The sequence below is a fragment of the Haliaeetus albicilla genome, chromosome 2 (genome assembly GCF_947461875.1).
Source record: "Haliaeetus albicilla chromosome 2, bHalAlb1.1, whole genome shotgun sequence".
NCBI lineage: Eukaryota > Metazoa > Chordata > Aves > Accipitriformes > Accipitridae > Haliaeetus > Haliaeetus albicilla.
Window position 1 is genome coordinate 57,196,988 of NC_091484.1, and position 25,684 is coordinate 57,222,671.

At 41.2% G+C, this 25,684-nt stretch overlaps 1 protein-coding gene and 1 long non-coding RNA gene across 7 annotated transcripts in view; one reads left to right on the forward strand and one right to left on the reverse strand.

Annotated features, from left to right (window-relative positions):
• The window catches only part of FAM171A1 (family with sequence similarity 171 member A1), a 91,901-nt gene that overhangs the window by 22,501 nt on the left and 43,716 nt on the right, over positions 1 to 25,684 (reverse strand). For 3 of the 5 annotated variants that reach the window (XM_069775850.1, XM_069775859.1, XM_069775839.1), the window contains 3 exons: positions 15,153 to 15,380; positions 9,620 to 9,712; positions 4,389 to 4,547 (listed from right to left, as the gene is read on the reverse strand). In XM_069775850.1, the coding sequence (XP_069631951.1) occupies positions 4,389 to 4,547; positions 9,620 to 9,712; positions 15,153 to 15,380 (480 nt within the window). Of the gene's footprint in view, positions 1 to 4,388; positions 4,548 to 9,619; positions 9,713 to 15,125; positions 15,381 to 25,684 lie in introns of those variants that run through there. The other 2 variants (XM_069775870.1, XM_069775867.1) reach the window with 2 other exon arrangements.
• On the forward strand, positions 65 to 25,146 carry LOC138683715 (uncharacterized). Of its 2 annotated transcripts, none has more exons than XR_011323133.1 (3): positions 65 to 441; positions 15,934 to 16,082; positions 23,373 to 25,146. It is a non-coding gene; the product is annotated as an uncharacterized lncRNA (long non-coding RNA). The 2 variants fall into 2 exon arrangements; XR_011323134.1 differs by having other exon boundaries at positions 65 to 437.

Here is a 25,684-nt window from a genome sequence, read left to right on the forward strand (position 1 = left end):
AAAATGCTTGAGGTTTAAAACCAAGGAGATCTGGAGCTCAAAGCGACAGCAGCAGTAGCTTAAATTGGAAGAGATGGAGCTTCCAGTTTTGCAAGGGGCTTGAGCCAGCCAGGTCCACGCTGCTGTTAAGAGCTGCAGCCCTGCCGCCTCCTGCGCTGGTGCAGCCGCTCCTCCCGCCGCAGGGCTACTCTGAGAAGGAACAGGGGTGCCTGGCTGGCAGGGAGCGGGGTACCGCCGCTCCTGTCATCCTGGTGCCTTACATCAGCATAAGCTGCCTGTAAAAGCACATTTGCACCCAAGAGCGGTATGCCACCTGCGACACCAAGGCACAAGGGGTCTGCAGGAACATGCGGTATCCCAGCGACAGTGTTCCTTAGGATGAGTACCTTCGAGGGAACGGTGGGAAAGCATTAAGACCTTTAGCATTTCTCTTAACAGTGAGTAAGTCTCAAGGAATGGCCTTTATCAAATTCAATGTCCCTGAGTAATAGCTCACCAAAGTTAAGACATCACCAGGAAAGGGGGGTGGGGGTGGGTGGCAGGAAGTGGCAAAGGGAAGGAAAAAAGACACAAAACTTCTCAGAATTTAAATTCTTTGGATTTTGCAAGAGGTGCCAAACTGAAGACATGGAAAATAACCAGAAGTAACTTTGCATGTGGCTTATTTACTATAGCACCTACTCTGATGCACATTTTCCCTAGATTTCAAGGCAAGTGTCACTGTTGCACAGCTGACACACAAGGGGCATACACACTGCTTTGATCTACTGCGAACGCAGGGGCAGAAGCATATCTTCCAGGGGGAGTGAAGTGCTGAGAAAACAGGAACTCTGAAGATGGCCATGTAAGACAGCCACAGAGCTAACTGAGAGAAAAAAACCAGAAAAATAAGGTTTGGAAATTCAGCTAGGGTTGTAGGGGAAGGTTGCCAGCCTACCCAAGCACTTGTATATTATAGACTCCAATGTGCACAATATCATCCCCTTACAGCCTTAGAATATAAACTAGAGATATAGAGGAGGGAATCTGTGGGGAGAAAGTTGTTCCTTTATTCCTGATCGTTCAATCCAGTGCCTCTGCCATGCACCTATAACTTCTGTCAGATTGATGCTTGTCCCCAGGTCACTGGACTTGGGCCACTAAGTTTCTCAGGCTGGTATCAGAGAAATAAATTCCTCTTGCTAAGTATCATAACCCGACCACGTTCTGGCATATACAAATTCCTAATGACAAAAGGTGTAGCTTCAGATTCTAGAAACGTTTAGATTAATATCTAAGATTAAATTATGGTTTATATTTTACCTATTTTTAGATATTGAAAGTTTTGAATTTTTCTTTCAGTACTGTCTTGATAAAGCATATCTGCCTAATATCTGTAAAAATGAGTTTTCAGCCCCAGAAAAAGCATTCTGATGGTGAAACACTGTTGGCATCTTTTTTACTTAAGATGCACTGACACTTTGCTCAGTACTGGGCTGAACAAGTTATGTCAGAAGATAAAGAAATTTCTGAAATCCACTGACCTCTGGCAAGAAGAAATAATCCTTCATTTGCCACCTTGCACAGTACGTAAATGCTCATTAAAAAGATAATTTTTTCTCTTTTCTGTTGTGAAGGTAAATTAAAATCAATGCTTATGAAACTCTCACATGCTATAAAACTGATAAGCACACGCACAGATTAAATGGGAATGGACTTCAAGAAATGCCAGCTTTCATTTATTTCATGTCATTTTTGACATCTGGTGACCTGTGAAGAGCTCTAAAAATAATCAGAGGAAAATCCACTGTGACTTAGACTTCACTCTTCATAAAGAAACAGCCTACAAAACCAGCAGGAGTAATGGTTATTAGCCAGCTTGGTCCATTACTGCAGACGATGGAAAGTTTTGTTTAGTTTGGTTAAAAGGACAAGATTTTGTAAAACCATCCTACTGCTCTCCAATTGGTGATTAATACAAACAATAAGCTAATACTATACAGGCTTGTCACTATTTGCAGCTAAAATCTTTGAATTTTATTGTTTGGAACATGCTGATTCATGCAATGATATTTTCACTGCTCCATATTACTACTTCAACACCCAGCTGGGATTTTGTGAAAACTGTTGAACTCATAGAGAGTAGGTTTTAGTTAAAACAACTGTAAAGTTACTCTGGATAAATACTAGCCAGAGAACTGAGCTGACTGAAACAAATGGGAGGACCTCTCCAAAACTCTACAGACATGTAAATAAACTGTGAAAGAACAGAGGAGTAGTTGTGGGGGAGGAGATGGGGGAGAGAGGGGAGAACGGGCAGTGTTCAGGAAGACTCCAAAATTTCCCATGCAAATTAATGCTAAGTTTTTATAGAATTCTAGAATTCGTACAATTTTTTCTTTTTCTCTTGAGAAGAGAAATATTTAAAAATCCCCAGCAGGTAGTGATCTCAGTTTTTATTCCTTCAAAAGTTTTTCAGGTGAAATTTTCACCAAGTCACTTGGAGATGAAGAAAAGGAAGTCAATCCAAGTTTAGGATTTTAAAGTTTCATGTTTCCACAGCAAGAGGAACTTGTACTAAAAATAGAGGGTGTTTCACCTATATTATAATGCAGGTACAAATATATTGTATTTGTAGTCTGAATTATACCATATTGAATACTACAGTATTCAGAAAACAAGGCTCTTCTCAGTCTCTTAAACCCCTTTTCTTTGCCGGTCATTTTGGTCTTTTGTGATATACTTTTTTTACCTGAAGGCTAATAAAAGTCAAATCCAGGGACCCCATGCTCAAGTAGAAAAGTTCCCCTCATGCAAGCATACAGAACACTAAAAAACCAAGGGTGCGTTCATCTCTTTTGTAGGAGGGTAGGAGGCAAAACAGGAGAAAGATGATGTCCTGGTTGTGTAGTTCCCATGAGAGGTGATCACCTGAAATCTTGGCAAGACCTGTTTTCACTAAATAAATGCAAGTGTGGGAAGCTGGGTTGCAGAGTACTAAGGAAAAATCTGGAAGAGAGGAATCCCACACACGTTGTCAACAGTTTGTTCAGTGGGCTTAGAGATAAAAAGAAAGGAGATGAAGAAGTAGACAGACGAGTGAGATCAAGTGCATTCCTTCATTTTCAAAAAGATAAAGAGATATTTGATCATGTCTGAGTATGAAGAGCCAGAGAAAACTGAAGGTTGAAGATGAGAACAGGGAAATGACAGAGATAGAATGAGATAGGATGACATGTACTCACTGGAGCGGACAGAAGGATTGGAGTAAGGTCGCAGACACATTTCTAATTGTAATAGAAAAGGAGATATTCAGATTTGTACAAAGGGAAGAGGAAGTTTATTTTGCCTTTTTTTTCAGGGAAAAGCTAGCAACATCAGTACATACCATTTATGCACACAACCTATCATTCAAAGTCACTGAGATCAACACATCACAAGTAAATGCATCCTGAGAAACAGCAGGGAGGGACCTCAAGGGGTTATTTAGCCTGCTTCAAAGCAGGCTCAGCTATGCCTATGCCATCCTCACAGGTGATTGTCTAACTCTGTCCAACACTCTCAAGCAATCGATTCTACAGCTTAAACTATCCTCACCATAGCAAGGTTTTCCTAATCACTAGTCTGAATCTCTCTTGCTGCACTACAAGTCCACTGCTTGCTTTCTAACCCAATAAGACACAGAGAAAATATTATTCTCCTTTTCACACCAGTGTTTAAGAATTTGAAGACTTCTGTGACCAATTCTTCTATTTTTCTCTAGCCTGCACAACACCAATTATTTCAATCAAGACTAAATGACAAGTGGAAGAAGAGTAACAGGCAGTTGCAGTCATAAAAATGCATTACAGCTTTGAATTTAACAGTGGTTGTGTTTCCACTATGAATTTTCACTAGTTTACCTTTGGTGCTAGATGAATTTGCACATTTTTGGCAGAAGTTAGATTCAAAAGTACTAACAAAGCCACTGAAACAACTCTTAGCTGAAACAACAGAGTATTAAATCCTTGATATATAGGCATTTTATTTATTTTTAGAAAAAAATTGAACAAGAATTCTATGGCATCCTCAAGTTAAATTCTCTTCTGTCCCTTCACATTAATCTCCATTCTTGTATGTGTATGTGTGACACATGTGGAGACTTAGCTCTAAACTACAAGCGTAACAAACTTTTCTGATCTCCCAAGGTCAAGGAGTCTTCATTGTTGCTATTCAGTGGCCCCATTTAAGGGATAGCAGACCTTGCTCTCTTGTTTATTGGAACAGCATTTTGGTAGGGCAGGTGAACCTATCACCTCACCCAAATTTTAAAGAACGTTTGCTGGAATGGGGAATGGCAAAAATGGTATGGTTAAAAGTTGATCCCTGGACCAATACGAAATCAGAGCAAAACGGAAGTAGTGGGTTACCTGTTCCATTTCCATCTAATCCCTGCAAATAAGGAAAACTGTCCACTTCCCAGGGTGAACTGGCTGCAGTCAGATATGCTGTCAAATCACTGTAGCTAGTGTTCTCTGGTAATTTCACAGATCTTCTTTGAAAGTGAACTTGTGGCTGAGTCCGTGCACCTAAAAAAATTATAAGTGACTTTATATCCAAGGCAGGCAGAATATTTAGGTGTTCATGTTTATGGAAGCACATTTACAGCTTTTTTTCATTATAAATTGCAATGGCTTGAGAAGGACAGAGACATCAGAAGGCTATTATGAAAGAGGAGGAAAAACAGTATTTTTGCATTTATTTTGCAGTTGCCATTACTTTTCCACAAGTATTACAGAGAAAAATTGTGAAGGCACCTAACATCAGAAGCTTTTCTGACTATGTTATTCCCCTAGATCACCTCTAATTTCATTACATGCCTCTTTTAATGAATATAAGTGAAACTAAAACTGAATTCAGAGGTAGGGCATGTGAAAGCTTAAAAAATCATCCAGTTCACCATATTGGTTTAAATCTTGTTTCTCCTGAAATAGCAAGATAAATGTAATTCATACTCTCTAAAGCTATTTTCTAAGAGACCATTCTACCTGTACTCCCAATTAACTTGTGTAATTTCTGTATTTAAGTTTTACAAAGCTTTGGCCACGTTAACTATCTCTAGTACTGAGATAATAGTCACGTTTTATTTAAATCACTGGATAAAAAGATTCACTTGACAAAGTTTAGGTGAAAAGAGTCTCCATATTTTCCCACGCAAAGAAGACATCTAAACAGAACCAGATTACTTGGCACATAAGATTTCTCTCTTTTCCTCTGTCTTGTACAGTTTTAATGTTTTTTTCAAGATCACTAGGTGTTAATTAAAGGGTCTTTGCTGCAACATGATTTAAGACCGTTTCATGTACTATGGCATTTCATGTCTCATTTAAATCCCAGTTTTTACAGTGCATAGTCTTTTTCAATGGATGCTCCCCATTCATACTGTTTAGCAACACACAGCAAGACTCCATCTGCAAGTTTGTGTGTGCAACATGCAAATTAATTTTTAAATCAAAAGCTATTGTATTCTTCAGAGCTCATTTTGAATACTCACAGAACACTCCCCACACAGCACAAAATCAAGAGGCAAACAGTTTTTTTCTTAATTCACATTTGACTATGCAGTTCAAGGATGTCAACTCAAAACAATTTTGCTTCTTTTCCCCTATTAGTCTCTGGCAGCGTTTTTAGGTTACATGTAACTTCACTGCAAGAAAGATTAAAGAGCTTGACTCACAACTCCTGAGCTTTATAACTGCCAATGTCATAAAACAGAAGACTGGAATCTTTTCTTGCATTATTTTCTAGCAGGAGCTCTAGCTGTGAGAAAACATAGAATTCCACTGAACAAACTTTGTATGGGACAACAAAAATTGCAATGTAGATGGGCAAGTATCTCCAAAGAGCTGATCGTTGTTTAGCTGTCATTTATTTGCTAATTCTGCAAGAAAAAGCTATAAACCCACTTCTTTAATTTCTGAAACATTTAAGTATATACAGCAGGCTCTTGAGACTGGTAGTATCCTTAAGTGTTTAAGATAGTCATTAAACAACAGCCATGTGAAACAGGAAGAAATCTCCCTTACCTGATTTTTAGGCTTAAATGGAAAACAACACAAAAGACTAAATACATTGACTGCAATGAAATCGGGGAAGACTTATCTCCTGAGTGCTCTGCAATACTGTAGTAGTTTGCTGTACCTCGGGGACAAATCTGCTCAAGTACTCGGGAACCTCTGACTGCACTGCTGAGCAGGCTGCTACGGCACATAGAGATAAGCATCCACAGTAACAAAACAGAAAAAACCCCACAACAAAGAAACCACCATTAGGATTATCACTAACAGCTCAATGTAAAATTGTAGGATTTTCTGCTGTCTAAATCTCTGGTTAAGATGAATTATTCAAGTTGCCAAGAATTGGTATTATATTTCTGAAGATCTGAACTAATTAAGAATTTAAAACAAAGTAGCTGTTGTTGAGTCTGTAACACAGTAGTTTACGCAGAGGCTCTGGGGTTTTCTACAAGAAAAAAAAAGGTTGTTTTGTAGCAGTGGGAGAGCCATGAGTTGCCAAATTTTAACTACATAGGGAAGACTCAGAAAGCCAACCTCAGTTTCTTGAATCCAACAAGCAACACAAAGCGTTCCTACGGCCGAGCCCCAAACCTGGCAGGAAACCTGTGCAGCAATCAACTTGGATGCAAGTTTTGAGGTGGAAGAAACAGCTTCCTCTGTAGACAGTGCATATACATCCAATAAATCAGTGCAGAGTAGATAATGCACACCCTAGATTAACAAACAAGCTCCTTGATACTGATATTCACCTGAAACCTGCCACTCGCCCTCATTCTTCCCTCGATTCCTCAGTTGGGTCTCCCCAAAACTGGCAGGAGACTTCAAAGAGGAAGAAGACTGGGAGCTACCAGCAAAAGGCTTGCGAGGGAAGCAGCTACCAAGGCTTTCTCCTTGTCTCACCACCTTGCTGGAAGATAGTCCAATGTACTCCTTTAGCAGAGGTCATAGAAGATTTGGGGGCATATGTTTGGGAATTGATTTATTGAGGGAATTGGAAGTGGTAAAATGGACAGAAAGACCTGTGCTGACCAGACTCTTATTTTTCAACAAGTCAGCACTTATCACTGGGAGTGGATTATTATTATTGCTGCTTCTATTACTGAAGATATCTAGTTTTGACTTACAAACCCCAAATACATTCAAGTATAAAATTAGCATGTGAGCTCTCTCCATTTGGTAAGTGTCATGAGGTAAAGGAGTGCTGAGCACTGATCTTCTCTTCTTTAAACATCCTCTCGTCAACACACCGGCCATGATCCAAATGCTGTCAGGTCCAGTTTGCCAGGGCACACCTGAAGATGTAACCATCTCAAGGAGTCCCTGTAAGGCACCTCTTGTCATGCTGGATGCATGACACGTGGCACTACACCAGCATTTGAGCTTCAGTCTATGTGAAGTAACACTCAAGTATCATCAATTCATGCTCTGATTGCTTGTATGTCAGAGGCAGATAGAGGGTACCCATGTATCTCTCAGTCACTGAATGCTGAGGTTCAGCTCATCACTGTGCTGGTATTAAATAACTTAAATGACCCAGTGGCTGGCAAGCTCCATCCCTCGCAATTACTGACAGAGCACAACAGCGGACTGTAATGCCATCATGAAAACGAAGCTGGCTGCATCAACTCAGACAAACTTCTCAACTGCGTAGGAAGTTGCTTGCTTGATTAATTATTCAAAAGCAACTAGTAACTTGGTGTACTAGACAGGCCTTTCTTTCCCTTTGACTGGTGCTTCAAACACCAGTGTTCCCAGTCTGTTCCTGGTATAATGAGTTCTGCTTTGCTCTCGTTTTTGCACTAAGGTAACTTCTGATCAGCTCTTTTGAAGCAGCGTGAAGTTACTGGGAAATAAATTGGAGAATTAACAGAGAAAAACTAGGTCACAGGGATTTTGGATCGAGACTAGAGAGGCTCCATTCAAATGCTGGTACAATGTCTAGGCTGTCTTTCATTTAGGTTTCATCACAAGAGAATTCCCAAGAAAAGGAGTGTGGGCTGGTCCCATAAAATAGTTTTTACTGGGCAAGACTGAGAGTTCAAATCCCAACGCTTAGAATATTGCAGATACCACTTTCCTCCTTTAACCTCTTTCTTTGCTGTACTAGCAGAACCAGTTATATTATTCTAATTTAAATATATTGGGAACACCCTGGATCAATTCACTGAAGGGAGCAAGGTTATGTGGAAAATATTTATGAGTGTCACTTGGCTGTTAAATGTCCCACTAGCCCTTTAATATCCCCCTTTTTTTAAGAAAGGAAGCTGTAAACATGAAAAGATTGTTCTTTTTAAGTTAATTGTGTAATATTAGCACATTTGCATAAGAGTAAGAGTATTTAATACACCATGCTAGTAGAATACTGTTGGTAAACAACGTTTCATGTTCTGTCTAATGGAATCCCTTGTGATTTAACACAGTTCACCATCCATCTAATTTACCCCATTAGACAATGTCAGCTCTCAAATTGCAGAATATACGTACAGCAGCTGTGCTGCTCTCCAGCTCGTTCTGAGCATTCCATCAGCTACCTAATTTATTTAGTGCTTTTTCAGCTACTGTCGTATCTAGCACTATCATTAATGAAAAGCCTATTGTGTATGGATGGTTTCTAACCATAAAAAAAGATGTCAGGAAGGCATAATTGTATTATATTCCCTCAGATAAAACATAACTATCTTGGAATATCATTGAAGATAGTATTCCTCTGTTTATTAACTACCTGGTAGAGTTTAAAATGATGATAATCACAATACATGTGAATACGAGTGCGAGTGCTCACAGGAAGGTTGTTCCCTTGTTTTGGCTCATCAAGGTATCTTTAAAAACTTCTGTTCTTTTGTTAACAGACTTACCTCAGCTATCACATCAATTGGGCTAAGTTAGGTCAGATTCCTAGGTCAGATGAACATTTTATTCTTTACTGTGCAATTCAGAAAACACAGTGTTCATCTGACTGATACTACAGTTGCTTTAACTTCTGTGTTTGGCCTTACAAAAACATGATTTGAACTTTATTATTCTAATATAGTGGGTTTCATCCTGTAGTATGGGGGTTTGCAGGCAGTCTGATAAGGGGTCCGCAGGAAGTACTTAAGAAAAGCAAGTTTATATAGGTGTATACAACAATGCAGATATGAGAAATTTTCAATTTTTCTATGCCCTAAATTTCTAAGGCATTCACAGTAGGAAGCAAGAAACAAAATAAAAACAGAGAAAATTCTTAGACAATAAGAACATCAGAAAATGTTTACTGCAAGGATGGTTAAATGAGGCTAGATGAAAAAATATCCAACAGACAGCAAAAGAAATTTAATCTCTAGCTCTCAAATGGCACACTAAAGTCCAAACTTGTTTATTACCAAGAAACCCAAATTCCCCAGTCACAGCAGTTAGGGATGAACTTAGCTATTAATCAATTTGGTAAAACCATCCCACAGAGGAGCATTCCTGAGGGAACTCAGAAGAACTCCCCATGAAATACCAGGCTCACCCACGGGACAGAGTTCAGAAAGTATTGGCCTGTCAGGCTTTTTGTTTAGCATCACTCAAATTTCAATTCTGACTTCCAAAAACCAGCATACCTTGAAATCCTGAGACTATCTGGACTACATCGTCATAGACCATTAGAGTAGCTGAGCGTTCAGGAAGAAGGCCGAGACTCAGTGAAGAGAACACTGTGGGAGAGAAGTGGTTTAGGTGGGATATATTTGAATTCTTATAAACATAACCCAGCAACAACAGCACTTACTTTCTTCTACATTTTTGCAAAAGCAGGCCACCCAAACTATTTAAAATCATATTGTATATGTGACAGAAACCACGTGCATTTTCTAAACCAAATAATTAAATTGCCAGGGTAATTATTATTGAACTAAACAACATGTTCTACACTTTGACTCCTGCAAGTCATGCGTGGTAGCTCAAAGTACAGAAAAGTGCAGTGTAAAGCAGGGTTTCGGGTTATAATTCCCAGCTACACAGAAAGACTTGTCATTACATAAAGAGGAGTGAAACACTAACTCAGTCTGACTGAATTATTTTTCTGTGAAATGGCTATACTTCTTACCTCAGGAAGATTTTAATGAAACCTAACTTTTAAATACTTTGAGAAGCTTACATAAAGAGTCATACAGAAAGGCAAAGTCTGATGAATAAGTCTGAATAATTTGCTTTAAAATACAGCATGTCCCTACTGAGTCACCACCTACACTACAGAAGTGCTATATATAGCAGAACTTCTGTCATTCTACCAGTGGTGCGAAAGAGGACAGATAAATGGTATTTGCTGCAAGAAATCTACCTGCAAGGACCTCCTTTGCCACTGGGTACTGACATTCCTTACAGGGGGCTGCGTCTGTATGCACACACATCTTTGGAGAGTGAAGAACATGATATAATTTCATGCTAAGTTCTTCAGACCCAGAAGACCAGAAATACGTATGGAATTAGCCACCGAGCACACCTGACTCCCCCACCCATGAAAACAGTAAGAAGTAGACCTGCCTGCAGTCCATGCATGGCTTTCAAAGATAGGAGAGGAGGAGATTAATGCAGACTAGTAATTTTTGGTAACTGGGCAGCATCCCACATTTGCACCTGGAAAGTACTCATCCCATTCTGAAGTGACCACAAGCTGAGGAAGACATTTCCAGAACCGATTAATAAAAGAACAGTGCAAACTCTTCTGATTTTCTGGAGCTTCATACATTTCCTCTAAATTAATATGTATTACTTAATCCAAGAGACCATACAGATGCTAGCTATAAAAAGGGAGACTGTACACTATTTCTGGTTTAAGAAATATATTTTCTTTTTAAAGACCAGAAATTTTAGTGTTTGGGAGAAATACAGGAGAAAGTAGAAGAAACTAGGAGAAACACGCTGGTAAGAACCACCACCTAAAAGATGGTCTAAACAACATATATGAACATTAAAAAAAAAATAAATATAAAAAATCACGTTATTGCAAGTACAGCTGAGAATTTTCTTTCCAATGCTCTATATGTGAAACAGACCTACACATCAGGCAACATGAGTAAGAAAGCCTAGTGTAAGTAGCACTAAGGCCACACAATTACAAAATTTGTTTGTCTTTACTCCAATAACTTAATTTGTATGAAGAAAGCTAATATAATTTAGACACCCTGGGGAGCTCAATACAATAAACCATGCCAACATGTTCTTCCATATATGCCAGACTATAATGCATATATAAGCTCTAAACTTCCCTTGGGCTTTTCTGCACAATCTTCGCTCAGCATGACAAAGGCAGAAAGTCATAGTTTTTAAGGCCAGAAGGATGACTGTGAGGATCCAGTCTTACTCCTGTATAACTACAGCCTTCCCTGAATTAGTTACTGTTTCGGATCCAATAGCTGTGCTTAAACTAGAAAACATGTTGTAGAAAAACTATCCAATTTTCTTTTAAAGGTGTCCAGTGCTGAAGAACACACTGCAACATCAATGCTCTAGTAAATAAATATGAGGGCAGTTAAACTATGTGCCTTTTTACTCATCAAAATTTATTGAGGTTAGACTTCCAGCCATTTGATCTTTTTATACAAGCCCACTAGACAGAAGAATTCTCTTACCCGTTTCCTGTTCTCTGTGCGGGTACTGATGGATTACGATCAAATTACCCCATGAACTTTCTCTCTGGTGAACAAAATAAATTAAGGAGTTCCAAGTCTTTCCCTGTAAGCTGTATTTTCCCATCTTTTAATCACTCCTTATATAACCCTGCAGTTTTAAACACTTTTCTTGAAGCGCGGATCCAGAACTGGACACACATTTCCCTGAGTGGCGGCACCAAGGACAAGTTCTGAAATACTATACTCCGCCTTCTCAGTCTTTACCTTATTTTACAGCTAAGGATCAGATTATTCTGCTTTCTTGCAGTGCTGCATTGGGAGGTTATTTTCAACTGTTCATCTACCATGACTCACATGTCTTCTGCCGAGTCACCGCTTTCTAGATGAGCTCTCCTCTCCCAGAAATACCATGAGCATCCTCTGCTTGTAGAACTACATTTCACCACAGTGAACACTATGGTTTGCTTTGACTGACCCTACCAGCTAGCCTGAACTGTGCTGCCTCAGCAACTTCCCTTTCTTCATTGCACACACTACTCCAAAACCATCTTTTTAAATATGGACTACCAGTCACAAATTTTTTTCTTCCAAATTATTTACAAAGAAAAATCTATGTGTAGCTAACAGCAGACAGATGAGCACATCTTCCATCATGAACACTTCAACAACTCAAGTGATGTTAAATTAATGAACTGTTAATAATAAGTGGAGCCATGGCTCTGCTGATAAATAGTTTAATGGAAAAAGAGATCTTAATCTTTTCCTCCTACCATTTATCGCTATGTAAATAAATAATCCTCCTGCTTAAGTGGTAAAGAGCTAGTAATTATTTTGGTTAATATAAGAAAAGTTCATTTCTGCCGAATTATAAGAACAGGAGCCCCTCGATGCTTACTCCTTAAAGCTACTACAATAGTATCACGAGTTCAGTGGCTGCACAGCTTTTCAGCATACTATTATAACTAATGCATATTGACTGCGATGGAAGAATCCTGATCCTTCTGCAAAGTCCTGTTACAGCACTTTAAACATTACCACCCTATAGCTCTCAAACCTACTCCCTGCTCGTGGTTTTCATTTCCACATTTGAAGTAAATGTGCCCATAGTTCATTTACCACAGCACATAGGATGGCACATTAGCTCAAACCACTGCCGTGGGTGGAACGCAGCTCAGAATGGTGTATCCGCTCTGTGGGGTGACAACTACTAGTACTGTTAAAAGACATTTTCAGGATTTTCAGGAAATGAGGAGTCCGCAGTACATGTGTGCCCAGACTGCACACTGCAGAATCAAGGTTTAAATATGCTGCCTGTTCCCCATCATTTAACCCAGATTAAAAATAACAACAACAACAAAACTTGCATGGTTTTCAAAACTTCAATACTGTGTTGGTTACAAGCATGATCAGCATTTAAATACAAACAGTTCTTGGAAAGTTTTTTAAAGACTATAGGCACCTTAGTCAATACAAAAAATAACAGCCTAAGTATCCTGGGCCTGAACTTTTATGTCATGTCCCTTTTAAGGAGCAATACAAAGAACAACCCTAGTAAATCTACATGGGGCATATCAAGTTCTAACTTGTTTCTTTAATCAAAGAAAGGATTAAGTTCAAGGTACAGAAAGCAAAGAAAGGATTCTACTCCCAATTAAATCAATGGCAAACTATCTGCTAGTTTCAATGGGGGAAGATCAGAGGTGAAAGGAATCTATTTTCTGAGTTAAGCTCACATTTCAGCCAAGGAAAGAAAGGTTTTGTGGAAACTGTATACAATTACTGCTCTTTAAACTTCAATGACTTACCAAAACAATAATGCCATGTTTGATTCCCTTCCCTCAAAATCAATATTTACAAAAAAGCAACAAGCAAAAAAACCTAACCAAACTCCAGGCCATGGAAGAGCAGGTTGCATTCAAAAGATCTAGGGCATGAGTCAGAAAGATATAAGACAAAAGACAAGAAAAGGTTCAGGCAAGAAAATGTTATTGCATGCTTTAATCATATATGATTGTGTCTTAAGGAAGTACAAGAAATATGCTGAGGAAGCTGGACTTCATCTTATTTAAACAGAAAAAAACATCAAGGAAATTTCTAAACAGAGTCACAGAACAATTATGGTTGGAAGGGACCTCTGGAGGTCACCTGCTTCAAGCAAGCAGGGGGGTGTCCAGTTGTTTTGAATATTTTTAAAGACTGAGATTTCACAAGCTTCCTGGGCAACTTGTTCCAGTCTCTCACTACTGCTGCTGTAAAGAATTGTTCCCTTTTATTTATTTGAAACTCTCCTTGCTCCAACTCATTTCAGTTACTTCTTATTCTTTCACTATGCACCTAAGAGCTTGGCTCAGTCTTCACTACAGCTCCATTAAGTAGCTGGAAAACATGGCAGAATACAGTAGAGGAAATGTGGAAGAAGTCAGTCTACGTTATCTGAAGCAAATGAATGCGGATAAGTAAACAGCATATTGAAATGCTTAAAGCATAATTCTGGGTTTGAAGAGATTCAAGTTCCTTTCCCCATTTGAAAATACATTTGCTGCTTGACCTTGCGGCAAGTCACACAGTCCCTCTGGCTATGCTGATATTAATAAATAAAATGGAGCCAAGGCATGGGATTGAACACTGCCCTGCGATCATTTATACTGTTTAAATATTAGTGCACTTAAAACCTGGCATGGCTTTGTCCTGGGCTAATTATCAAATCTGATATTTAGGTGTGATTTGGGTATAATACAAGCCTGGGACCATTCCCACACTACTTGGGCCCTAATTGTGGCTGGGGATTAGAGGAAAAGACAATGAAAACTGGGGATGTGACCTTCATCTAGATGTTATGTCTCAAGGTCTGAAAGCCACCCTCAATCTGTTCTATTTAGCATTACAGAAATAGTCTTTGTGACTCAGTTTCCCCTCCTGTACAACCAACGTAAAGTCTCCTACTTCCCATAAAATTTTGAGGCATTCTGATAAACACTAACATGCAAGTATGATTGTTATATTTGTTTGCCTGCGGAAGAAACAAACCATGCTAATTAAGTTAGAAAAAATCCTTACATCTGGATAACATAACTGCAGATTAAAACTGTCCTATGGACACGGTCAAGAACTGAAAGGCCAGGACTTTTTTTGTACACTACAGCCTATGGTGCAATAGTTGTTGCTGCACCTTGGGAGAGAAACGAACGAGTACATCACAGCTGCTGAAACAAAGCACTTGGAAACAGAGTTCCCATAAAGAAAAATATCTGGAATAGATTTGTATTTTCTGTGGAGCTGTAAGAGCACCAGCAGTTGTTTGAAAACTGACATAGCACTGTATCAAGGACAGCCAGGAGGAAAGCGAATCTCTGCACAGCCCTGATGGCACAGTTTAACTGAGGAAGAAACCTCGCTTTTTTTGAAATGCACAGATGTTCTTCCTCCCACCCAGGATCGCAAGCATTAAAACACATCATACAAATCTACGTAAATTCCTTTAGATGCAAAATCTTACCTCAGAACAAAAATAAAGATCTCTTACCAGGCAATCTTACAGGTTTCCATGGTGCAGAATTTGGCACATATGCATGTTTACTAGCAGTCACTATCAGCTGATTGCCCAACTTATACTGAAACTTGAGGAAGGCAGTGCCATCTGCTCCTGAGGTTCCAGATGCAATGGAGATCTGGTTGGTAAAAATCTCAATGAAGGCTTCAGTTACTGGCTGATGTGTGCTGGCATCGCTTACATGGACCTTCAGCGTTACTTCTGTAATGACAAACAACCACAGCAATTATCGTCTGAAAAGCTTCTGCAGGAGGCAGCAGTTAGAACATGCTAGCACACCAATGACCAAAAAGACACAGGACTCAGTGCTAACCTCTGACACTTCAGTGCCAAGTACGACCTCTTGTCCCGGCCTGCGGTTCTCCACTCTGGGCAGTCACTCTTGAGAGACACTGCAGATTCTGCCACAAGCCAGCCCAGGTCCTGAATTATTGCCCCACAGCTAACTCCAGCTGTGGAGGCATCTATATTCTACCTATGACCCACATGCAGCTGGGCAGCACATCACCAGGGGCAGGCAATATTCCCTTTGATGGGCAACATGTCCACCTCACAGTAGCATAATTCTAAATGTGTGTGCTATCAAACACCATGTATTAGTCACAGATAGCACGGCATCATAACTCTCTGTAAGGCCCCTGCTTTGCTGTACCTCTGCTCCAGCCAGCCTTCTCCACTAGCAGTGGGGAGATGGAAGGGCTGGAAGTGGGCTGTGCTCCCTCACCCCTTCCCCAAAACATTTCTCTCTGTGTAGCAGAGGAACAGAGGAAATCTGCTGTGACGGAAGCCCAGGAAGAAAGCGGGCAACGGAGCGGGCTGTGTTACAGTTGGAGATTTTGAACCCTGGTGAGAGAGATTGCCCTAGCTGGTACAGCACTTCCCTGGTGATGTCTAACCAAGACGGTGAAATCCCACAGCATCGGGTCCTTGTCCTCAAAGCACAGCATGACTAGGTGGGATGCAGAGTGCTAGCAGTGAGGAAGAGGGGAACACTTCCCCCCCTGCCTCCAGGTTCCCTGGCCTTTTTTCTGAAGGGGCAAAATGTCACAGCCCCTAGTGATACCTGCTTGTCAGCCCTGACACTACTGTATTACCTGTCCCCACATACAACTGGTAGGTATGAGAAGCCAAGAAGTGATAGTTAAGGCAGTCAGGAGAATCATACATCTTGTAGACATGCAGTCAGAAGCTAACACAATGGACTACATTTTCCCGGAGTAATTTGCCATTTTTCCAGAAACTAATTACTTGTTTAAATGTTTCCAGATGGACAATATTTGTCCACTCCAGGGCACTCCTATGACTAAACCATGCATTGTGTCACCAGGCTTTTGTTACATAAAGCAGAATGGCTTGTGCAAGACAGTCCCTCTGGAAGGCATTCCTCTATATCTATGATTATTTTTCTGCCCCTCCAATAGTTCCTCTGCCACATGCTCTAAAGTAGCAGCTGTTGCCTTTCTTCAATAACTATGACTCAAATGCAATGCTGGGTTGAAAAGACCCAGCAACGGTCCAATGCCTCCAGCAAGCCACTCCTTGGATTTTTTTCATTTACAGTCACCTTGTTCTCCTAAATGAGTACCTACCTCCCCCTTCTCTCCCACTCTCCACTTTTTCTTGTTCTCGCCCTCATCTTTGGAAATTTTGTTGTTCTTGCATGAAGTCCCCTACCTCAGCTTACTCCATTCCCCAAGGTAGTAGATGGTATTTTGCAAACTCCCTTTTTGTGTCAGCGGAATTCAGTCACTACAAGCAAGATGCTTACACTCCATGTGCAACTCATTTCTTCACGTGCTGCCCAGAAAAAAAAGCATGACCTCCTTTTCAGATATATTTAAAAACAATACATTGATTTCTACAGAACACTACTGGTGGTACAGTTCTGTTATATTACTACTGTGCATTAGGATTTTAAGAACTTATTTTGGTGTAAGCCCTGAGCCAGCAAGACATAACATCAAGAACAACAACAAAGAACTTAATGAAATCTCTGTTGTGAATTTCAATAGTGAAATGACACAACGGAGTATGAGAAACGTACTGTAACAATATAAAATTTTAAAAGGATGTCAGGATCTAATACAAAAATATCAGCACCTCTGTCCTAAGGGCATTTCAGCCAGAAAGATATTGGGCCTTTTTATAAGTGGAGACCTTCTGTCTGAATCCTACAGTACAGAAAATATAAATATCAGGCAGCCCTGAACAAAAACCCCATTAGAGAAATTCATCATCATTGCAGCCCTCACTTTAGAACTTGGCAATGGAGGATGCCAATTTAGAGGGGATCAGCATGAAATGCATTCTAGCTATTAAAGATTCTGGACTTGTTCCCAGTTTTGCATTTAGTAGTCAAAGAAAACAACGTATATTGAAAAACAGTGTCCATACACTCTGGTGTACATGTACAGAATGCCTCCTTAGAAACCTTGCCTTGACCACCAAGCAACTTGTGAAATCTTGTGCATGTGAAAGGCAGCCACATTAATCAAAGGAACATGTATGTATTTATAAACTGTACATGTATTTACAAATGCGAGGGCAAAAAGCAATATAAGTTTTTATTTTCAAAATGTGCAGAAACAATATGCTTAGATCCAAAGCCAGATAGCTGTGCTGTTAATGTTTCCTACTTTGAATTGCCTAGCAAAGAATGCTGAAGAACAGATGTGGTTAAGAATAATGGGCCATGCATTAAAGAAAAAGCAAGGAAACATGACAAGCTGAACATTGTGGTTAGGAATTTCAGTACCACGACAGTTTAGCCTTTTCTAAAACAACCACATATAAGAAGGAACCAAGTAGCTCTGGAATATTAAATACTAATCAAGGAAGAAGATAAGAAAACAACAGAAGTATCAAATCTATTTAATTCCTTATAGACACCCAAAATTCTAGAGCAGAGACTACTACTAAAATTGATCAAGGGACAAAGACTGATAAAGAAAAATCTTCCCGTATACACAAGTCCAGCTGTCTCTTCCCAAACAAGAGAGCTAACCATAGGTATCTCCAGTAGGAAATTCCTTTATCCTTCACTCTATAGCTATATAAGGACTTCTGTCTGCACCCTTCTCTCTTTCTGATAAGGAAGGATAAGGGTTTCCAAAATCCTGTTTCCAAAGAGAAACAACAAAGGCCATCAGCCAAGATGGAAGACTGATATCCTGAAAGGCAACAGACTGGAACTGCTGTTCCAAACCACGGTCCCTAGATTAGACACTGGGCTTTTTTTTCTCCTCCTTTTTAATATTTAGACTTGTTTTTTCCTGAGAAGATAGAGAAAATCCTAGCAGCCTGAACAACCCTAATTCCTTTTCATGTGTTATCTTCCCTGACATACGTGTGAAATATACACAACTTGCTTAATTCAGGGCTTTCTCCCACGCAACAGCTCCTTTTTCTTCTTATCTAACACAGCAGTGAAGTCATGAACACTAAACCTGCATTATCACAGTAATTTCCACAGCAACAGAATGATTACAAGCTTTAACTGGAGAGAAATTGTTGAAGAAAACCTCCTCTCAAACAGTGAGAGCGATGAGAACAATCTATAAAGAGAGACTACTATGAAAACTTAAAGCCATACAGTAAGTTTCAGAATTGTTTGGAGATACTCAGGCACTGAGAAGAACAGGAGGACTGAAGAAGGGAAAGAAGAGAGCAGAGTAAGGACAGCAAGTGATCCCAGATCAGTCTGACCTCAAATTAATAGTGAGGTCTTAGACCGAAGCATTAGGTATACTAAGAGAAGTATTTAATTAGAAAAAGCTGCTTAGAAGACTCATTATTAGCCAAGGAATAGAGTCTTTAAAGTATCTGTCAAACTCTTTAGTTGGTACTCTCAGCAAAACAGTGGGGATAAAGCAGATACAGTATTCCTGAGTTTTACAGCCTACCACAGCAATGAGCTCACACAGAATTAAAGACACAGGAAGGTGTGGTGGGTTGACCCTGGCTGGACGCCAGGTGCCCACCAAAGCCGTTCTATCACTCCCCCATCCTCAGCTGGACAGGGGAGAGAAAAATATAACAAAAAGCTTGCGGGTCGAGATAAGGACAGGAGAGATCATTCACTAATTACCGTCACGGGCAAAACAGACTCAGCTTAGGGAAAATTAGCTCAATTTATTACAAATCAGCCAGAGTAAGGTAAATGAGAAATAAAACCAAATCTCAGAACACCTTCCCTCCACCCCTCCCTTCTTCCCGGGCACAACTTCACTCCCGGATTTCTCCACCAAGCCCCCAAAGCGGCACAGGGGGACGGGGAATGGGGTTTACGGTCATCACATGTTATTTTCTGCTGCTTCATCCTCCTCAGGGGCAGGACTCATCACACTCTTCCCCTGCTCCAGCTTGGGGTCCCACCCACGGCAGACAGTCCTCCACGAACTTTCTCCAACGTGGGCCATTCCCACGGGCTGCAGTTCTTCACGAACTGCTCCAGCATGGGTCCTTTCCACGGTGTGCAGTCCTTCAGGAGCACACTGCTCCAGCGTGGGTCCCCCACGGGGTCACAAGTCCTGCCAGAAAACCTGCTCCGTGGGCTCCTCTCTCCACAGATCCGCAGGTCCTGCCAGGAGCCTGCTCCAGCGCAGGGTTCCCATGGGGTCACAGCCTCCTTCGGGAACCCACCTGCTCCGGCGTGGGGTCCTCCCCGGGCTGCAGGTAGATATCTGCCCCACCGTGGACCTCCCTGGACTGCAGGGGGACAGCCTGCCTCACCATGGTCTTCCCCACGGGCTGCAGGGGAATCTTCGCTCCGGCGCCTGGAGCATCTCCTCCCCCTCCTTCTGCACTGACCTTGGTGTCCGCAGGCTTGTTTCTCTTACGTGTTCTCACTCCTCTCTCCGGCGGCTGTTTTCTCCCCGTCCCAACTTTTTTTTCCTTCTTAAAAATGTTATCACAGAGGCGTTACCACTATCACTGATTGGCTCGGCCTTGGCCAGCGGCGGGTCCGTCTTAGAGCCGGCTGGTATGGGCTCGCTCTCTCTCGAACACAGGGGAAGCTTCCAGCAGCTTCTTACAGGAGCCACCCCTGTAACCCCCCCCGCTACCAAAACCTTGCCACATAAAACCAATACAGAAGGACATCTGCAGTAAGTGGGCAACACGACAGAGGCAGAGAACCGAAAGCACTGCAGTTGAACTCCGAGACTGAACTGCTAAAGAGAAGCGTGCTTCCTTCTTCCACAGATTTGTGAGACTGTTGTGCTTTCTGTTATTTACTACAGCAGGAATATTCAATTCCTAAGTTCAGAAAGAGCTTTGCTCTGTGCTACTAGTGAGGCCCTGGAGGAAGGACGGGGACATAAAGGTGCACAGTGCTGATGTTTCTCACCCCAGAGCAAAGCAGAGACAGCTGAGGTGACAGACCCCGGCACTGATGAATTCACTCCAGGCTAGGTGTGACCTCTCCACCTCCCCAGACAGGCCAGCCACATTCAGGACAGGCCATGCCTGAGCCGACAGCCCCCTCCAATACGCCTGGCTCCTGACCAGCGTGGTGTGAATGTGACTCTTTCAGAGCTGGGCTGTCTGGCACGTGGCTCCTGGTTGGCTTGCAGCACAACACAGGTGGAGGGCACAGGTCAAGCTGGAGTAGTTTGCCAGCACCACTAGTGCATGCCCTGCCATTATACTCCTACAGGAATGTTTCACGTCCAAAGCAAGAGCTACTTATGATAACTGTTCATTTCCAGGAGATAAACCACAGGGAAAGATATCCTGGATATCTGGACGGGCAAAAAGACTCTCTGTCCCTGTCTAAAAGTGCAGCTAGGAATGGGCCGCTCACAAATGTTAAATAGTGCAAGCCATCTGGGAAACCCTGCAACTCAGCTTCAAGAATCCCAAAGCAAAGTGGGAAAAGGATGTTAGTGGGAAAACAGCAAATACAGGGATACATTCCACAAAGAGATCAAGGTTGTGCTATGTGTATGCTCAAGCAAGCAAGTCTAGCCTAAATCTCTTTTCTTGTAGTTATATTCCTTTGTCTTCTTTCAGCAATCACATCTCACTTGTTTTTCAAACAAGCACAAACCAAAACTACCAGTTAGAGTGAAAACAGCAGCTTAAGTGTAACTCCCTCCCAGTTTTCTAGTACTAATTTTATTGTCAGCTATATAAAAAAACCCCAGCATCTCCAAGGTTATAATTTGGGAAAGCGAAATAAAAAAAGACAAAAAACCCCCTTACAAGTTAGCATTCCAATCCAGAATCCCATCTGTCTTCTTAATCTGATTTTTGAGATTTTACTAAGCCTAAACTTTCTCTGAGCACTCCTTCCTGTGCCATCTGCTTTATGAACCACACTGCCTCCTCTGAAATACAAGAAACCTTAAGACAACTACTTCTGCAGTTGCAACCCCTCTTAGACTCACAACTGCTCTTTATATTGGTGTGAGCTCCCAGTCTGGGAACAGTTTCCTTCAGAACTGGAATCATCAGCGCCGACTTCTATAACCAAACTCCTGAAAAGTGAAAAGCACTGGTTTGGGGTTGTTTTTTTTTTTTTTTTTAAATAAGCCAGTAATGTTACATAGAAAGAAAAATCCTGAGCGATCTGAGTGATGGCACACTGTCAGATCTCAAATACTGAAATAAACAGAGAAAAGTTATGACACAGATTGGAAGTCAAAGATCACAATCTTATTTAGATCCCAATCCTGCAATTTGGTTTCTGTGCACACACCCCTCTGTCAGGCAGACTCCCACTGGTGTCTGCTGGACAGATGATCTCTTTTGGGAGCCAGCTGACACAGGCAGCCGTTATCACTTATCTTTTCCTCTGGGGGTCCCCTATCCATGGACAATGTCAGGATATTACCAAAGAAAGAGATATTTAAATTATCTAGGGTTTGATTAGAGAAAGAAAACTTCCTGCTCATTTAAAAAATGGCATTATGAACTTTATTTAAAATTGTATCCTCTGCTCTGATTGAGCTTACTGGCAACATGCCTGGTTTTGAATCCTACATGCCAAAAGGATAAGCCTTTCTGCCTCTCAACATTTCGCCCATGTGCAAGGTCACTCCTCAGCCAAACAACAGGATTTTCATTTATCTAAAGGAAAACATTTTCCTAGAAAAATGAGTGCTCCCCATCCTCTAGCCACAGATGCCAACTCAAGCATTTGCATATCGTCATATCTTTCTGATGTACTGCATCAAGAAATCTCTACTGACAACCATGCTTCAAAATAGTAGCAGAGTAAGTTCATATGAAGAAACAGGAAATGCGTACGTACAATCCCTCCAGAAGCACACAGACTCTGATCTTCATTGATGTCGTCACCTGAAAAGTAAGTTCACAAGTACCACCTCAAATGGCAAACTAGGTGTGCTTGTAGAAGATTCAGAACAAAGACAACGACATCCTCTGTTCAGAACACGTTACAGGAACACCAGTGGTGCTACACAGCCTTCCCCTTCACCACAGGTGACCAAGGTTTCAACTGGGGTGAGCGTCTGCCACTGATTTCCAGGGAACCCAACCATGCAGAGGGTGGGATGCAGGAGTTCTGCTTCTGCTTGTTGGCTGTTCAGTGATTCTTGAGATTATACCAGGGATGCTGCCATCCCTACCATCAAGCAGAAAGTTCCTTACTTCTGTCCACAGCACTGGTCAGAACTTTAGTAAGGACCACACAACAGGGCTTAGTTCTTAGACCCAGACTTCAAGCATTTAGAAAGTAGAGGGGTTCAGAGAAGAGCCACATAAAAATCCAGAGGACAGGGAAGCAGCCTTAGGACTGGCCATCTGAAGAACCCGACCTCTTCAGTTATTGCAAGAGAAGGCTGGATCACTGTGCATAACAGGTAAACTGCAAAAAACAAGTCAGCTGAGGACCTTTAGTCTTGCTGAGAGAGATGCAGTATGACCCAACAGCTGTATGCGGAACTTAAGCAAATTCAGGTGTCATTTCTTAGCAACAAGAGAACAGCTTACTAGATGGCAGATTCACTCATGCTGACAAACTATGGGAAGATTTATTTTCTTTTTTTTTTATAGCTTTAACTATAGTTCTCGGTGTTTAACTAAGGCTTACAATTAATGTTTAATTCTGGAGTTAAGAGAAATAATGTTTGATTCTAGAACATTTACGAAGCCAGCGAAAATGGTTGTCTGTGGTGCTTCTTTTTAGCACTGCAATCTGAATTTGCTAAACACTTTTCTGCTTTGCAGGTCATGGGGAAGACTATCAGCATGGTCCTCTGCACACTCTGAGCACTATAACTCTCACACCCCAGAAGTCAAGAAGGAACGTTTTTCCCCAAGTGCACAACTGACTGTGATTTCTGAGTTTTTCTTTTATTCCTAGAGATCTGATGCAATGGGAGCTGCATAGTCCAGTCTCTTAACTGGCGCTGAGAAGCCCCTCTGTGATGCCCGACCAATGCATCTTGCTCACCTATCTCACTGGGCAAGGAGGATCTGAGGCTGCGGAAGAGGCTGCTCTCGGGTGGCACTTGAGGGTTGTTTGCCTTTCTCTGCAGCACAGTTTGGTTCATCTGCATTTCTCATCTCTGCATTCCTTGCCACTGCAAGTGCCTCAGGCATTGCTGGCACTGTGGCTGGTTCCTCTAGTACACAAGGACTGACTTTCCAGGGGACTGAAATGGTTTATCTTAACCAAAATAATTGGACTCAATCCTCAACATTCAAATAAAGCACAGTGGTCTGTGATATGAAGGTCAGGCAGGTGCCCTATTTGCCTCTTCAGGTTTAAAATCTATTGAACAAAGCATTTGGAAACTAAAATGATAAATACATTAGTTTATCTCAAAATACATTATCTCCTAGTGATAATGAACACAAATTTTAATAAAATGTCACAAAAGGAACTCTAGTATAAGAACTAGAGCAATTTATGCCATCTCCAGTGACAACCAGACTACTACACAACCATGTACTCAAGGGGGAGGGAGGGGCAGTTAAAGGATAATAAAATAAAGACATTCATCACACAACTGTCCAGCATTTAAAAGGGGATTTGCATATCCTGACCTGCTAGAGCCTAGAGCATTACCACCAAAATTAATTTATTGGAAAAAAAGGTAGGAACTTGCTTTAATTAAAAAAGTGAGAGCTATATGCATAATGCCCAGATGAGACTCTGATACCCTATTGTTAAGTGATTAAATGAGCATTTATAATTAACTTGAAACTCACACGGCTATGAAACTCATGAATAGCAATAGTTGCATTAACAGGTCTGCCTTTGATCTCTACAGTAACTGTGCATGACACAAACTAATTTCATTTCCAAACCTTGCCTTTTAGACATGGAATTATATAAAGATACTGTCATGGAGCGCAGATGGAAGTTGAGTTTCAAAGCTTTAGCTTGCCACACGCATAATGCATTCTTTACAAGACATGAAAAAGTAATCCCTGCTTAAAACCCTCTTTTTTTCCTAATAGAGTCCTTTGAAACTCTGTTTTGGAGATCAATATGGAATGAAAAGTTAATGCACCGATATTTTTCAGTTGCTGAGCATTAGAGTTCTCCACTGACTCAAACAAGACCACAGCTGATTTTGCAACATCAGCTCTGAGGATAACAACACACTGAGCTCAGCCACTGCACAGCTCGCAGGGATTTTAAGCCAACTTTATACCCACTGTATCACCAGTCTAGTTTGGGGGAGGGTGGAAAGGGAAAGCTTGGATTTGCTTAGCCATGAATGGATGTGTTACATTTTCTTGGAACAACTTATTCCTAATGCCATTAATAACGGTATGCGTCTGATGAAAACAATTAAAGCAGATGTATTCTATGTTTAAGTGAACCGGTGTATGTGCAGTGGGGCAGGGAGGAGACAAGCACCTTTTTTTGCTTATTTCCAAGTAGCTTCAATCTTAGGTTTAATCTCTACTTATTTCCAAAACCTGTTGTGAAAGCAAAGCTAGATGTCGCTTTGGAAGAGTGTATTTTTACTTGAATTGTTTGTCTTTTTTTTTTAAACAAACCACTGTAACAATTCAAACAAATCCAACCCAAGTGACTCTCTACATTCCCATTGCAGTCTGCAGCATGGTCTTCCCCTTTCATCTCAGTACTCCACTGACGTAAGCTAATACAGGTAGAGGCAAATTCTTGCCTTAAAATTTTATCTAGGAACTCTCAAGTTTTTTTCCAAATAACTAAATAGTCAATTTATATTCACTTCATTCCTTGAAGTGGTTATCCCCAGCTGGCACACAGGAAAACTAAGCATAGGTGAAGCTACACGTGGTAACCACTTCATTCCTCCAGCCCAGCCAGCAGAAGCAGAGAGTTCTGCAGGGCGATGAGGAGTTCAGCACTGCTGCTCAGCTACTCCAGGGCAAAATCAGGAGCATCCCTTCCCCTCCCACCTCCATGGCTCAGCTGTGGACTTCTGCTCCTTCTCTTGTGCTGCTCTGCTGCTCCTTGGACCTGTCACCGTGTCGGTTCCATTTACTAACCCAGCACAGCACCAGCCTAACAGAACGAGCAGCTTGTTGCCAGGTTA